At 40.2% G+C, this 16,142-nt stretch overlaps 2 protein-coding genes across 4 annotated transcripts in view; both read left to right on the forward strand.

Moving 5' to 3' along the window:
- Positions 1-11,147, forward strand: part of LOC109521685 (E3 ubiquitin-protein ligase DTX4-like) — a 35,538-nt gene extending 24,391 nt beyond the window's left edge. For both annotated transcript variants that reach the window (XM_019879693.1, XM_019879694.1), the window contains exons 5-12: positions 7,599-7,660; positions 7,781-7,942; positions 8,059-8,120; positions 8,213-8,379; positions 8,724-8,877; positions 8,986-9,075; positions 9,362-9,460; positions 9,552-11,147. In XM_019879693.1, coding sequence (XP_019735252.1) covers positions 7,599-7,660; positions 7,781-7,942; positions 8,059-8,120; positions 8,213-8,379; positions 8,724-8,877; positions 8,986-9,075; positions 9,362-9,460; positions 9,552-9,683 — 928 coding nt within the window. In that variant the 3' untranslated portion in view covers positions 9,684-11,147. The remainder of the gene's footprint in view (positions 1-7,598; positions 7,661-7,780; positions 7,943-8,058; positions 8,121-8,212; positions 8,380-8,723; positions 8,878-8,985; positions 9,076-9,361; positions 9,461-9,551) is intronic.
- A 2,283-nt stretch (positions 11,148-13,430) lies between these two features.
- The window catches only part of patl1 (PAT1 homolog 1, processing body mRNA decay factor), a 40,314-nt gene continuing 37,602 nt past the window's right edge, over positions 13,431-16,142 (forward strand). For both annotated transcript variants that reach the window (XM_019879691.1, XM_019879692.1), the window contains exon 1: positions 13,431-13,547. In XM_019879691.1, the coding sequence (XP_019735250.1) occupies positions 13,533-13,547 (15 nt within the window). In that variant the 5' untranslated portion in view covers positions 13,431-13,532. The remainder of the gene's footprint in view (positions 13,548-16,142) is intronic.

The following is a 16,142-nucleotide window of genomic DNA, read 5'->3' on the forward strand; positions in this document are numbered from 1 at the left end:
GCTGTGGTGAGTCGTCATTTTCATGCACTTTGAATTTGCGTTGTATCGTATTTTGAAGGCATTAAACATTACCAGAGCGATAAGAGTGTTGCGACCAGATTAGACGCTCCTTGTGTTTATTATTGTATTTCGAAAACACCACAGTTTTCATGCAGCTCATACCATATTATTTTGTTGTATTAATTCCGCCACACCTTAAATGCCGGTCCCTGAAAATAATGTCTGACTTAAACCGGTCCGTGGGGCAAAAAAGGTTGGGGACCCCTGCGCTAGAACACCTCACCTCATCCAAATATCGAAATACACCATCAATGTACTGTCAAACAAGCCGCTATCACTTTCCGTGTTCCTTCAAAATGAAACTTCCTTCCATCACGAAGCCAACAAGGAAAGTTGCTATCTCTTGCTGAGAAGCAGGAATGTCTCGTCATGCACTTACAAATTTACTCTTGGGACAGTCACGGGAAATGTGGCCTTTCGCCCCACAACACCAACAAATAATCTCCCCTGGATCAGTCCCACGTCTCTTTCTTGGCATTCCTCTGCCCCTATTTCGGCGCGGTTTGTTGACTGTGCATGAGTAAGTAAGACAAAGGAGAACACAGTCATAGTATTGAATACAGATAATCAAATTTATTTGTATTGCCCTAAATCACAAGAGACCCTCAAAGGGTTTCACAAGCCCACAGTTGACAAATATTAATGACATCCCCTGATCTTAAACTCCACTGGAGGGGAAGTAGAAACTCCAAAAGAAAGAATGTTTTTAAAATAAAAAAAAGGGCTTGGTGTTGATAATCATTTTAACCTTATAACCACATGGTTTTGAAATGTTGTGAGTGTGTGTGTTTGGGTGTGGGTGTGGGTGTGTGTGTGTGTGTGTAGTCCTGTCCTTGAAACTTTTTGATTTCTTTACCCTGTGGTTCCTCTCCCTCCTTCTGTCCCTTCACTTCCCAGCAGTCTGGGCCCCTCAAAGCCTCATTGTTGGTCTCCACAGTAACCTTTGTTGGAGTACACAAGCCCGGGCCATATTAGCAGCACAATACTGAGTCTCTGCTACTTGTTCCCCTTCCATCCCCCCCTCTCCGTTTTGTCCCACGAATTCTTATTTTGATTTTTTTTTTTTTTTTTACATTGAATTGTTTTATCTACTGCCACCCACTGCTATAATTTTCACTCATCTGTGGGTTTTTTCTCTGCTTTTATCCGTTAAATGTCGTTTTCGATGCTAGAGCTATACATACAATCGTTACTTTCACACTAGGCTTTTCAGCCTTGGTGACACATGGATGTACATAGTGGGGTGGGGGTCATGTGGTGGAATGGCCGCGCTGTGCTCTGTGAATTATCATAATGAGGATGTCTTTTGTGTGGATATATGGGGTAGACACTATTGTCTCCACCCCCCTCCCTTACAATTGTGCAAAGGGGATGAATATACATATGAAGCCATGTGTGCTTGTGCATGTGCATCTTAGAACTAATCTGAGACAGCACCCAAGACCACAGCTCACGGGTTGATGGGGGGAGGTTTAAAACAAAGAAACGAGTCCACAAACACTCAATCAGATCATATGATACAAATCGGAACAGAAAGATATTGCATTCACACACTATTTATTGTGCTCATGGCCACATTGCCCTTTTCTCTCCCGCAGTAAGCGTAAATATTGACAGTCCTCACAGGAGATGAAGTGAGGAATGTGTGCTTTCCCTGCAATTCATCATTCTGGGAAGCAAACAAAAGCAATGAATGAGTGTGAGAAAGGACTATTTTGTTTGGACTCTGATGCATGCAGACTAGCTGCAAACATACCTCTGAGAAGTGCCTTGATTTTAATTTCCGACCACATTTGCTCAGAATCCAGCGTTGAACCATAGCTAGCTAGTTGACTGTTGGTCCACCTTACCATTTACTATTTCATTTGAGTCACTGAGTGTAGTGGTTCACTCGCCGCACTTATGTGCAAACATGGGTTCAGTTCCCACTTGGTGATGGTGTGAATTGTTTGTCATTCTGATTGACTGGCGACCAGTCCAGGTTGTAAACTCCAGCTTTCTGCGAACCTAAACAAGATAAGCAGAATAGAAAATGGATGGATGGCATTTTGTTTGTCTTGCAAATAAAATAAATTATCCTCAAAATTGAATATAATTTCTCTCGTAACAGCAAGATCCACAAACAAATGTCACACAAGCTCTGTTGGTACCGTGTGGTGGAAAATTAAGTTCTCAAATGAAACATCAAATTACTTGCATGTATTCAAACTGCTATATATTTGGATCCAAAATCAGAGGAGCAGAGGTGGAGTTAAAGCTCATAAATGTAGTCAAAAGAATCTGTTGACCCTTTGTGCATGTGTGAGAGAGATGTGTAGTAGGGTGTTATTGTCTAGCATCTCCATCAGTCCAGCTGATGTCCATCTGGGCCGGAGGGAATAAAGAAGAGTGTAGGGCATTGGGATTGTGGGAGCGTGACAGACAAAGCTGAGGTAGTATGTGTGTTTTGACGAAAGGTCAAGAGACTCAAGCTCCTTTCTGTCCCATCCCCCTACAGCAAGAAGATTTTTATTTTTTTTACATTGCTGTAGTGCTTCTCACTCAGTGTTGCTTTTTTATTTTTTATTTTTAGCAGATGTGATTACCCTTACAAATCATCTAAAGGCACATTTTATTCATTTTTGTGTGTTGTCAACTGATTTCAAAAAAGTATGGCCAAGGAACAAACATTTCATTTTGTGTTAGTTATATTTATATATGGACCTTTGACAATTTACAGATTATTGCATGTATTTTTTTTTCATTTTAGAAAATATTTATTGTAATAAATGCTTTTAATATTATTCTTAAAGGATTGGGAGAATCTCTGTGAATGGTCAGAAGTCCTATTTCGATCCGATTGTTGTCTTGAGCAAATTAAAGATGTCCAGTGGAGTTGAACTGTCATCTGTGAATGTGCACACAGAGTTCAGGAGAGAATTATGAGTTATGTTTTTAGTGCTGTTTATCGATCTTTGCTCTCAGTTCTAAACCCAATTCCAATGAAATTGGGATGGTGTGATGAATAAAATCAGAATTACAGAGTTACAATGATTTGCAAATCATTTTCAAACTATTAATTCATTCAATGCATTACAAAGACAAGATATTTAATGTTTAAACTGATAAACTGTATTGTTTTTAGCAAATAATCATCAATTTAGAATTTTATGGCCGCGACAGACTGAGAAAGTTGAGGAATGCTCATCAAACACCTGTTTGGAACATCCCAGTGGTGACCAGGCTACCTGGGAACAGCTTGTTGCCATGACTGGGTATAAAAGGAGCTTGCCTGAATTCCTCTGTCATTCTCCTGTCTCAATGAAACTATATTAGACTTGTCGAAGAATGTTTATAAATGGCCTACATTGGTGGCAGCTTTGGGATTTGTGCCCTGGCATTTCTCTTAGAACAAAAACACTTAGGAACATGTACTCTTTTTAAGCAAACCTGCTGGCCTCGTTTATTCGGCACGATTCTGGGTGAATACTGCCTCATACTTCCTGTCATTCCCGGTGCAAGTAAAGTGCTTTGTGTGCATCGGTGGAGATTTCTTTCTTTTGGCATTTTGCTCGACTTTGCACAGGTAAACTTGAGTGTAATGGGGCGTTTGCGCCATTGTGTGTCATAGGATGAAACAGCGTTTTCTTGGCCAATCATAGGAATCCTTCATTTGCATTAAAATGAGCGTGTTCGGAGTGCATGCCAGCTCGGCATTGATGAACCAGAAATAGACTCTCTGTAGTCCGTGCATAACTTGGCACGTAAACTGCAAGATCCCTCCTTGCGGATGATGTAGTCGGCCACGCATGCGACAAGTGCAATGACGGACTGCCCGTTGTTGAATATAGTTGTGCCATGCAGTCAGGGCAGTACTATTAAGATGATCATGAACAAAATTCATTAATGAACTGATTTCATAATGAACTGATTGCTAGAGTGATTCAAAAGGATTATCCCACGCTGGTGTCATTTTTAAAAAAGAAATGGATGACATCCAGCAACATCACTAAATCGTTGATTGATCGGTGGGTGCGGAAGTAACACCGAGTGAGGCATAGCTTGTCTACCAAATGACAAACACTCTTGACTTGTCGCGGCACGAAAATAGAGATGCGCCTGTTTTTTAGGCCAGGCGCAGACTACTTTCTCTTACCAAATTAGCAGGTGCGTCGGGGGGGGCGGCAACTTCTTGCGCCGGAATACCCAGTGACGCACATCGCAGTCCCAAACACACGTGACCAAACTTGCACAACCAGCCCAGCATCAAGATACTGAAATGATACTCAAAGATGCCAAGTGGCGCCACACAATATCGCATTATCGATATTATTGCGATATTTGTACCTTAAGAAATGACATCTGCATGATATAATGAAAGAAATGATTTTTTTTCGTATGGAAAAATATGAATGTATTCTTATCTAATTAAGTTAGTTAGTGTTAGTAATAGGGCTGCCACAATTGTTTTGCGAGTCAAATGATCACCAACACTAGTCGTAATTAGTCGACTCAACGGATCATATGCAAATCACAGAAAATCGCACCACCAAGCAGATGCTCTTACAGCTGGAATTCTTTAAGGTACGGTATGTACAAATTAATTATAAAGACAATTAAGATGATGAGATATTCAACTTTCTTTGATTAAACATGGCAGCTTGTACCAGCATTCATGACATATTGATAATATATAAGGGAGCATTTTGAATTGAAGGTGATACTATGGCTTTGAAATGTGTAGCTGTAGTTTCATGCTTTTTAAAATGGAGCCAAAACTCTACACTATGCAGCGTTACACTAATAAAGTGCAACTATCTATAAATACGAAAAATAAAACTTGTAAACATATTTTACTTTTCTTGAGCACCATGCCTTTTTTTTTTAATACTAGATGATCTTGAAATCAGAGGAGTAAATTTGGAAAATGCACTTTGCGAAAGAAAACTAAAAACAGTATTGATTTTTAATTTTGTTTTAATTTAACCTTTATCCCAAACGTTCAGTTTTTCTTCACTAGTGAGTTAGCATGTGCCTTTTTTTCAGCACAAATGTTGCATACACTGCCACTACTGAGTATATTAAAAGTGGTGTGTCCTCATGACTTCCAATAATAGCATCTGATATATATATATAAACGCATGTAATCATAATCCGTCATATGCCATTTCTCGACCATCTCCATGCATGCCAGTGAGTCATTCACTTATGCCAAAATGAATCACGAAGTTGGGTCAACTGATATCAGCTTTGTGCGCAGACACAGAAACACTTTTCAAGGTAAACCAACAGGAAACAACAGATCATTGCTACCTTCCCGGTTGTCTCACTGTTTTTACATGACTTTTAATTAATGAATCAGTTTTTCTGCAAATGTGTGATCACAGAAGCACACTTTTTTTGTTTAATCTCCAGCTACTCAACTCAACTTTATTTATAGAGGTGTCTTATGTTTCATCATCAGTCTTTTGGAATTACCGCAATTTCCGGACTATAAGCCGCTACTTTTGTCACACACTTTCAACCCTGCGGCGTATTTAATGATGTGGCCTGTTTAAACATTTTTCCAATGACCGCCAGGGAGCGCTCGAGCAGAAAAGTTAACAGTGAGACGCTATCATGTGTCACAGTGAAAACAATCGGCCATTAGAGGGCGCACTTCTCCCGTGTTTTGCGCTGGACTGCAATCCGAAAGCTTGTGTGGCTGGGTCTAGGACAGACTTAACCGTACACAAAATCATTTTTAAGAAGGCTTTATTCTTCACTGAACATAGAAAATGTACAGCATTAATAAAATAAAAGACTGAGATATGTCAAATGTGACTAACAAATAGAAAAGTATACAAAAATAGACTACAGTAGTGGCTTGTAAGCACTTTCCAGCATGTGCCCGAAACACGCGGAAAACAACTAATCTCCCCTGCTTCATTGCTGTTCACGCGACCCACCATGCGACACCGTTCCAACTCGATATTTTACTCTTAACCCATTTAATCCCAAATTTTTCCCAGACATTTAAAAGTCAAAATCAGGTGTCATTGCTAGCACTTTTAAGTAATCAGTAATAAAAAATTTTAGAGCCCTGTAAATTAAATCATTGTTGTCCTTCACAAATGTAACTGGTGGGATAAATTGGGTTAATATCAGCCGGGTTACAATGCCGATTGCAGATACATCAGCTCAGTGTTCGTCTCCCTTCGTGGTCCCAGTCTCACGAGATTATCCAACGCTCCTTTTAAAGTGGCAGTGCCCCATTTATTAAACGAGGCAGCATTCACTACAACAATCATAGTATTATTCACCTGGTTACGTACGCCAAAAGAAAACCCCCCGAAAGACATTGTCTTGAAAGTTGACACAAAAGCATGGATGGTAGAAAGCCTAATGAAGGAATGGTTGACCGAGTGTTACGGCAGGGAACGGTGACTTTTATTGATTTATTTTTTAAACCAGCCATGTGAGTGCTGTTTTACTGCCGTTGTGCTGCCGCGTTACAGGCAAAGAAAAGTTAAGGTATGTTATTAAATGTCGAAACCTCTTTCTGTGTACCGTCTTTCTTTGCAAATATCTCATGTTACAATATGGAGACCTGTGGCTTATAGACAGGTGCGGCTTGTGTGTGTACAAAATGTTTTTTCCTTTAAAAATGTAGTGGTTGTGGCTTATAATCAGGTGCGCTCCATAGTCCGGAAATTACAGTACACAAAATCTCGCAATTTCCTTGAAACTCTTGGCAAGCTTCCAAAAGCAAGAAACCAGGTGTTACCTGTTCTGTTGGTGCTGATCTACAAATGCTGTCTTCTTACAGCCACGTGGTCTGAATGGGCACATTACATACAATAGTGAGTAGCCCAATACGGTTCTAAATGTAACTTTTTGAAATAACAGCCAATTATGCCCAATTTTATTGGCATGATGTTATTCATGGTTGGGACTGGGGTTTGCAATGCTGTAGCACTGCACCACGTAATACCGATAGTTGAAACATTTTGGACATAACTTGAGACAATAAATACAGTATTTTCAATTACGTGGAACAAATCCTCTCATCAAAGTCTGTAAATGTGATTTGTCACTGAGAGGTGAGATGATTGGCTTTGTGACGATGCAGGTAATCCCCCAAAGAAAGGCTGTATGACGTCCATCTCTGAGCAGATGAGAAGTCTGTGGATTAGCTTTGAAAAACACACGCACACAAAGCCCTCCTTGATAATTCATAGGCTCACCAACCATACCGTGTCAATGTGTTGTCAGACACAGTGATACAAATAGAGCAAAATGGGACGGCAAAGACAGAAGACGGCGTTGTGCTAGATGTGTTTTTTTAGCCCGAATTTCATTTTGGATGCTGTTTTTCCCCACCAGATACTATCATTAGTTTTTCGTACTTGCGGGACCAACATTTGTTGTTCTTGTGAGGTTGTAGAGTCAAAATGACAGTCATCTGTTTATCAAAGTGAGGATCTTAATTTCTTGAAAATATTATTGAAAGGGTAGCCAGAAAGATACGTGGTAAGTCTCTGGAAACAACTGTAAACAATTTCTGTCTCTTTTTGCAGTGTGCCTACTGTGCCCGTGAAGAATCTCAACGGATCAAGCCCTGTTCACCCTGCACTGGCAGGTGAGCTCTTACCACATACACATGCTACGGCATTTGGCCGTTCTCATCAAAAATAATAGTATATGACAATCAATCAACAACCTTTTCCAACTCAATTCATTCAATTGCCTTATATTTCAGGGATCACGGGCATTCTGATGAGTGCTGCTGCTCTGCCCGTGTGTCTTACAAGACCTCCGAAACTTGTACTACACCCTCCTCCTGTCAGCAAGAGTGACATCAAACCAGTGCCAGGCTTTGGCCACTGCTGCAGAAAGACTACCAAGAAGCAGGCTCGTAAGGGTAAGCACTGTGTTCAAAGGAAACCAGGGATGTGCTCACAACAAACACATGTGGATTCATCCAGTCCCTGTACTTTAATATTTATCTCATCAATTGTGCTTTAATCTTATCGGCAGGTAAGACTCCAGAAGATGTGGTTAAGAAGTACCTGCAAAAAGTCAAGAGTCCACCAGATGAGGTTAGACCAGCTATGCTTTCAGAACACATTCATGAAAAGATCGGGGAAGGGTGAGATTTTAATTTCTTCTCTCTTCATGACTGCTCTACCAGGATTGTACCATATGTATGGAGCCTTTAGGGGGTCCTTCTGGATACAAAGGTCCAGGGGTGGGACCTGTTTCCAGAGCAGAATCTGTTGGACGACTAGCGCAATGTGGACATCTGTATCATTTCCAGTGTCTGGTGGCCATGTATAATAATGGCAACAAGGATGGCAGGTGGGTCTGAAAATAGGGAAGAAAACAGACTCCAAAGCTGGATTTTCACTGCAGGTCCAATTGCACAGTTACGATTTAATGCCCATACGTGACACACATACTTTGACTCTTTTTTTACATTCAGGGAGCAAATAAAGTAATGCACATACACAGATGCCCAAAATACATGTAAATAACTCCACAAGTGACAACTCTGAACAGAAACAATACAATAACAAATGAAGACCGTAATACTCATTTATTTACCGTTTTGTTGCCCTGGACTGGACTGCCTCCCCGCTGCTCCATTGAAATCAATTCCATCAAAGTCCGTAAATATACCAAATGTCTTCCTTTTGTACCAGCCTTCAGTGTCCCACCTGTAAAACAATCTATGGTGTAAAGACTGGAAACCAACCAGCAGGGAAGATGGAGTACCACATCATCCCTCACTCACTACCGGGGCATCCCGACTGCAAAAGCATCCGCATAATCTATAACATCCCACCAGGCATCCAGGTATTTGAAAAGAAGTTAGCACCCCCATGTGTTAGTTTGAATTACATTGATATTTCTGGAACAATGATGTTGATCTTTGTGGGATTTCATCTCCTCGCGTGTGATCAGGGTCCAGAGCACCCGAATCCAGGGAAGCCCTTCACAGCCAGAGGCTTCCCAAGACACTGCTACCTCCCAGACAGTGACAAGGGACGCAAGGTAAACGTCCTTCACCCTACTGTAACTGCTGCTTGCACACACGACTTTGTCGGAACACCTTTTGCTGTTCCATCATGATTGTGCCTCACAGCATAAATCAAGGACGGTAAAGGTGTGACCGGAAGTATTTGGTGTGTACGATCTGATTTGTCTTGTCTTGTCCTTTACTAATATTCCTGTCGTAGTAATGGCCAGGCATCCATCTACTCACCGGAGTTTGGCAATTTTCCTGTGCATGATTTATAATGTCATCCTATCCTTTATTTATAAGAACATTTGTTACCAGGTATTGAGACTGCTCCTGGTAGCATGGGACCGCAGGTTGATCTTTTCAGTTGGGACTTCAAGCACTACAGGAGAATCTGACACGGTTATATGGAATGAGGTACATTCTTGAGATCGTCGATTCATTGCTGAAATATACTAGAACAGTCATATCTGATTCCAGTGAATGAATTGTCCCCTTTTTTCTTTAGGTCCACCACAAAACAGAGTTTGGCTCTAACCTGACAGGTCATGGTTTTCCTGACCCTGGACACCTGGACAATGTTCTGGACGAGCTCCGCGCTCAGGGCATCACAGAAGATGACGGATTGACAGAAAAGTGATCACTTGTGCAACCGGGGATGACATTGATGAGACACTTTTTTGAGGGAAATGAAATAGAGAAGAGGAATGGAAAAGGAAAAGACGTCAGTCTGGCACTATTTAAAAGGGGTGCAGCAAACATTTGGAGCATTTTTGTTAAAAAAAAAAAAAAGACTTTAAAAAATATTGTTTCTGGTACTTTTCCTGTCATCGTCATTCCAATACTGGATGGATAAATCCTCATTCAAGGAATGAGTAGATGGCGGAAGAAGGTGTTATTTGCTACTCAGGATCTACAATAGGTACTAACAGTCTACGAGTGGAGTGAAATGGTACTAATAACAAAGAACAAAAACAAGTTTTACTTTACTGAGTGCAGTAGTAGAAGATGGTATGTTTGAGCAGGGAAAAAAAATGGAAGGGGCCAAGAAAGAGAGATGTCTGATGCAGGGGAGAGTAATGCAGGAAAACGGTGGCCAGCCGCAAGAGAGAACAAGGGTTTCTGAATGTAGTGTAGGATAAGAGTAAAGCTAACTTGTATGGTACTTCACAGTTGCTAGTCTGGGCACCATAAACATGACAAAAATCCATCAAGAATAATGGCCAAATGGTGGGTTGGAAGTGAACCCCCCTTTACTCTCCTTTGGTTTGTGTCTTGTCAATGACGCGTTGCTATGTTGCTCCCTCTTGTGGTTTTTATGCTGGACTACACTCAGCCTGAAAGTCCTGAAGGCACATTCATGTTGCCACCGAGCGGTGGTTCTCACCATTGTCACTGTATTGCTTAACTTTTTGGGGACCAAGCGGAGCACAGTTGTCAATGTGTATTAAATGACAAACAACTCAACCAAGGACCTTTCCCCTGACCGTCTTTTGTGTCCTACAAATGACAAGCTGAGGTACTTGCAAACCTTCATTACTCGAAGATACCAGAATTGATGTGTAAATCCTCGAATATGTGTTGAAATGAATGAATATCTGGACTGTAGTTTTATTTCCTCCTGTGCGACCGCTTGCACTCATCCAATGAGATATCTTTGGAGCACAATGTGTTTTTTTTTTCCCTCTGCTGACAGCAAATTAGCATATTCGATACTGTGAGATTTTCATTCCGCACATTTCTTATCACTTTCGCTCTTTCAGCAGCAAGTGATCATGCACTGCCCGCCCACTTCCTGTTTTGGGTCTGTCTGGTATCTTCACGGTTCGAGTGAGTGCATGTGTGTTGCGAGAGAAAAGTTGTGTACAGTTTATACCGCCAACATGCTCTTAAGTCAAGAGTATTTTTATTTCTTTTCTATTTTCTGTAGTCATGATATCGTTTGGAAACTTAAAGAATGACGAGAATGATAACTCATTGTATTTTTTTTTCAACTCGTATGCTTACAGGTTATTATGTTTTACTCCTGTTATTATGTCTTAATGTGAAGTGTAGCGGCAACTTTTATGTACAATAGTAAGGTATATTCCTGACATGATCATAGGTAATAGGTTTTGTTGGACGTGTGTTCATTATGTGTTTGGGTTTTTTTTTTTTTTTTGGTTTTTGTCACTTTGGTTTTTGTGGTTTTTAAGCTGGACTACACTCAGCCTGCAAGTCCTGAAGGCACATTCATGTTGCCACCGAGTGGTGGTTCTCACCATTGTCACTGTATTGCTTAACTTTTTGGGGACCAAGCGGAGCACAGTTGTCAATGTGTATTAAATGACAAACAACTCAACCAAGGACCTTTCCCCTGACCGTCTTTTGTGTCCTACAAATGACAAGCTGAGGTACTTGCAAACCTTCATTACTCGAAGATACCAGAATTGATGTGTAAATCCTCGAATATGTGTTGAAATGAATGAATATCTGGACTGTAGTTTTATTTCCTCCTGTGCGACCACTTGCACTCATCCAATGAGATATCTTTGGAGCACAATGTGTTTTTTTTTTCCCTCTGCTGACAGCAAATTAGCATATTCGATACTGTGAGATTTTCATTCCGCACATTTCTTATCACTTTCGCTCTTTCAGCAGCAAGTGATCATGCACTGCCCGCCCACTTCCTGTTTTGGGTCTGTCTGGTATCTTCACGGTTCGAGTGAGTGCATGTGTGTTGCGAGAGAAAAGTTGTGTACAGTTTATACCACCAACATGCTCTTAAGTCAAGAGTATTTTTATTTCTTTTCTATTTTCTGTAGTCATGATATCGTTTGGAAACTTAAAGAATGACGAGGTTTTACTCCTGTTATTATGTCTTAATGTGAAGTGTAGCGGCAACTTTTATGTACAATAGTAAGGTATATTCCTGACATGATCATAGGTAATAGGTTTTGTTGGACGTGTGTTCATTATGTGTTTGGGTTTTTTTTTTTTTTTTGGTTTTTGTCACTTTGGTTTACAATTTTAATACAATGGCTTTTTCAATTTTCATTGCATACAGTGAAGTAAGGCTGGTTTGAAACATCTTTTCTTTGGAAAAGGAATGTGATGATATACTTTTATTTGCGTGTCAAATGAATTTATAATGCACCTAAAACCCTTTTAAACTTTCATTTTTTTGGATGGTTTGAGAATGTTCAGAGGTGATTATTTTGGATTGAATTTTTTTTTTTGAGTATCCTTGCATTTTGTCCAATCTCTTGCTCTGATGACCTAAACATGTGTTCATTATATTGTTGAGATCTAATGTCTTGATGAAGAGTGATATTCTGATGTATTATGTGCAGTGTTTGAGCTATTTGAGCAATGTGGAAAAAGGCAAATACCTCATTCATGTTTTGTTCCTTCTTTCAAAGCAAAATTTCTTTGCCATTCGCGGTTTGTCCAGAGTTCATCCTCCTGATGTGAATTTTTGGGATTGTGTTGGTCTGAAGGGAGTCAGAAAAAAAGTGTGTCCCCCTACATGACGGACAACATGTAATTACAAAAATGCTTGAGTACGACTGATTAATACTGTACATGTAAGAATAAACAATGTATGAAACCCTGGCATATTTCTGATTTAATTCCATATTATTTCCTTGTGTAATTTTATTGATGCTACTTATAATCACTCATGGAGAAACATAATTTACATTGTGCTGTATATTCTATCACGCAAACAACTAGACCTGGCATGGAAGGAGACTTCTTGATTGAACCGTACTATAGATTATACGTTCTGTAGTTCACTGATTCAACCATTCACACATCACACACCAAAACTGGAAACTGAACCCGCCCTGTCCCCCGCCTACTGCCCGAAGACGGCTGGGATAGGCTCCAGCACCCCCGCGACCCTTGTGAGGATTAAGTGGATCAGAAAATGGATGGATTTTGGAGTGGTCACGTTAATTTAATTTTAGCCATTTCTGTCATTTTTCTCGCATCTCGTATCGATTAATCCCCCCTGTACCAGTGAGACATTAAATAATCCTGGAGTCATACGTCTGGAAAAAGTCTGGAAGTCACATGTTGAGCAACTCACAAACTTAATTTTTAAATCATGGAATTTAGTGTCATAGAAATGTTAATACATTAAATTAAAAATCAAGGGTACTACGGTTTGCCTACAATATGATGATTTATTTTTTAACAGAGTTGTTTTCAATTAAGGTACCTAAATGTGTCGATAGCATATATTCCAGTTCAATAACCCTACCCGACTTTCTTTTCTTTACACAGTTAACTTTTTGGGAAGTGACATTACAGGTTCTTAAAATGCTTCATACAATAACTGTTGGTCCACCAGCAAATCAAATCAGGAGAGAATCAAGAGGAGCGTACTCGTCCGCGCCCGAATGCGTGCTCGTTCACGTCATGTCCAAACGCACGTTCACGTGAACGTAACCAGTGCGTCACTCGCGCGCTGTTTCACTGTTGATGCGCCTACCTACCCTGAAAGATGTTTCGATTTCAGGTGAGTAACCCGAATATTAAATGCTGCGTTTCGGGAAATAGCTCACATTTTAAAAAGCAACACTAATGGCAGTTATATGAGGAATCTTGCAACTGCCTCTTTGGCGGCCTGTGAAGCAGCCCACTTGCCTGCTGTACTGAGCCGCAGGAGGAAGAACAGCGCGGCACTGTCTGCCTGCTCACCGCGGAGGTTGACGTCAGCTCTGTTTTCCCCCCTAAATCATATGGTTACCCAACCTCTGTTTGTCGGTGGTGGTAAAGGATGCCCAAACTACACAGCGTTGGTCAAGTTTCGGGTTGATATTGGAGGTCGTGCGTGATGCAAGATAACGTCAGGATTAGCATTGTTGCTAATGAGTTGTCCTGTGTGGTGACAGACAAAACACCCGAAGAGAATGCACAGATTCTCACTGTCTTTACTATTTGTAGCCTCGTGCTCAGGTAACTGGGAAGCCACTAACTTGGAGGTGAAACTGCGGTCACATCTTGGACGTACGTTTTAAGTCTGCTTTAGACAAAATTCACGGACATCGTGCTCAGTCATCGCAGACTCCGTTATCTAACCCGTCGTTATCCCAATATTTTCCATCTTATTGGCAATCTTTGTGTTGCCATTAATTACGCACGGGAGCTTTAGTTGTTTCAACAAATAATTATCTCTCACATTTAAAACCCGAACTTGTTAGCTTAATGCTACCCACAAGAGAAACGTAGCTAGCAAAGCTACAATAAATTGGCAAAAGTAGCTAGCTTACCCTAAAGCTCCTACAGTTAGGTAGAGCCTTTAAAAGAAAAACAACATAAAATATTGGGTGTTATTGTACTATAAAAAACACTCTCACTGCCATTGTAATGCAGATGACAAATGCAGTGGCAGCACTGTGTTATTAACTCAATATTATTTACTAAAACAAAGTAATTACAGATTTGGTAGTCATTCTCTTCTAATTTAGCGGGTTTTTTTTTAAAATATGTAATGTCAAATGAATTATTTCAGTAGACCACAACAAATTTGCTTTATCAAGAAATCAAATTGCTGTAATAAATAACAACTTGAAGTTATATTTTTCCAGCTTCATCTGTCTTCGCTTTTTTTATCTCTTGTCTAAATTCCTTTCACACACACACACACACACACACACACACACACACACACACACACACACACACGCGTCCCATTTAATTCGATTGCTGCCAAAATCATGATGCTGTGTCGTGCTATGTCAGCTGTTGGTGTTTGCAGAGTTGTGATGTCTACTTTAGCTGTTAACTGTTATGTGTGTGAGTGCCTGTGTCCTTAAATTGAATGTTGGAGGAGCTTCTTGGGTTTACACAGTAATTCCTGGCAAGTATTCTGTGAAGAGGAGACTTGATAAGTAACATGAATGTGTTAAGGCAGGGCTGGACAATTATTTTCTCGGGGGGCCAAATGAGAAGCAGAAATTATTGTGGAGGGCCGGGCCAAAGGTTAGAAATCTACTCCCGATTTCAATTTTATTTCTACACTGAAGAAGCTGATAAGAGTATGTATTATTGCTAGATAATGAAAGTGCAGTTATTTTACAGAAAAATGATTTCTTCAGTGAAATTATGCAATACAATTCTAATTGTGTAACATTGGTAACTCTTTTTCAGTAAGATGAACACTACAATGCTTTCTGATTTTAACTTTCCCATGAAGATAGCACAATGTCTTTGTATGCCAGTAATAATGTAACATAACTCAAATTTTTTGTCCCAACTGCCAAACAATGTAGAAAAAAAATACAAGCAAGCATGTTTCAGTGTTTTTTTTTTGTTTTTTTTTTCTTGTTCAGGAGAGATCAATCTAGCCCAGGGGTGGGCAAACTTTTTGGCTTGGGCGCCACATTGATTTCTAAATTTGACAGGTGGACATGGTCAGCACAAGATACGTTACATATAAAAAAATGTATATGTTGACAGTCCATACCAAACATCAACAGAACAAAAGTATTAAAGTATTACCATACTTCTTTTTTTTTTAATGAGAACAGTGAAACAACTGTGATGAACGTCCAAGTATGTTAACAACATACATGTGGGACAACACAAGCAACAAAATGCAACGATATATTGCCCAAAAACTGCAGCATACAGTACAGGTATATGACAAAATATAACAAAGTTAGGACTATTTGCTCCAAAATGAGACAAGTAAAAGACCTGGTGGCTTTCTTTCCACTCACTCACTGTCTCCAACTTCACCTCCCCTCGATCACCACACAAGACAGCGTTGCTCAGCTGATGTCGTGCAACGAACTTTTGAACCCAGCCACGGGACGCTTCGAAGTCTTCGATGCCCATAGCGCTATGGAACTCGATTGCTCTCTTATTAGCGGTCCAGTTTGCGGAAAGTTTTTAGCACGATAACAGTCAAACCATTTCAGGAAACGTTTATTTACTTGACTGTCTGTAGAGCCGCATACAATTCACTCTGAACATGGAAACACCCAGAATCGGACTGAGCAAGAATCGCTTCCTCGTTTTTCAAAGTCTCGTAGATTTGAGTCTTTCAGACTCCAAGCGTCTCTTGAATGTTTCGTACTTTGTAACCCGCTTCGTTTAATCAGATACA

The sequence above is a fragment of the Hippocampus comes genome, unplaced genomic scaffold, assembly GCF_001891065.2.
Source record: "Hippocampus comes isolate QL1 unplaced genomic scaffold, H_comes_QL1_v1.1 scaffold158, whole genome shotgun sequence".
Taxonomy (NCBI): Eukaryota; Metazoa; Chordata; class Actinopteri; order Syngnathiformes; family Syngnathidae; genus Hippocampus; species Hippocampus comes.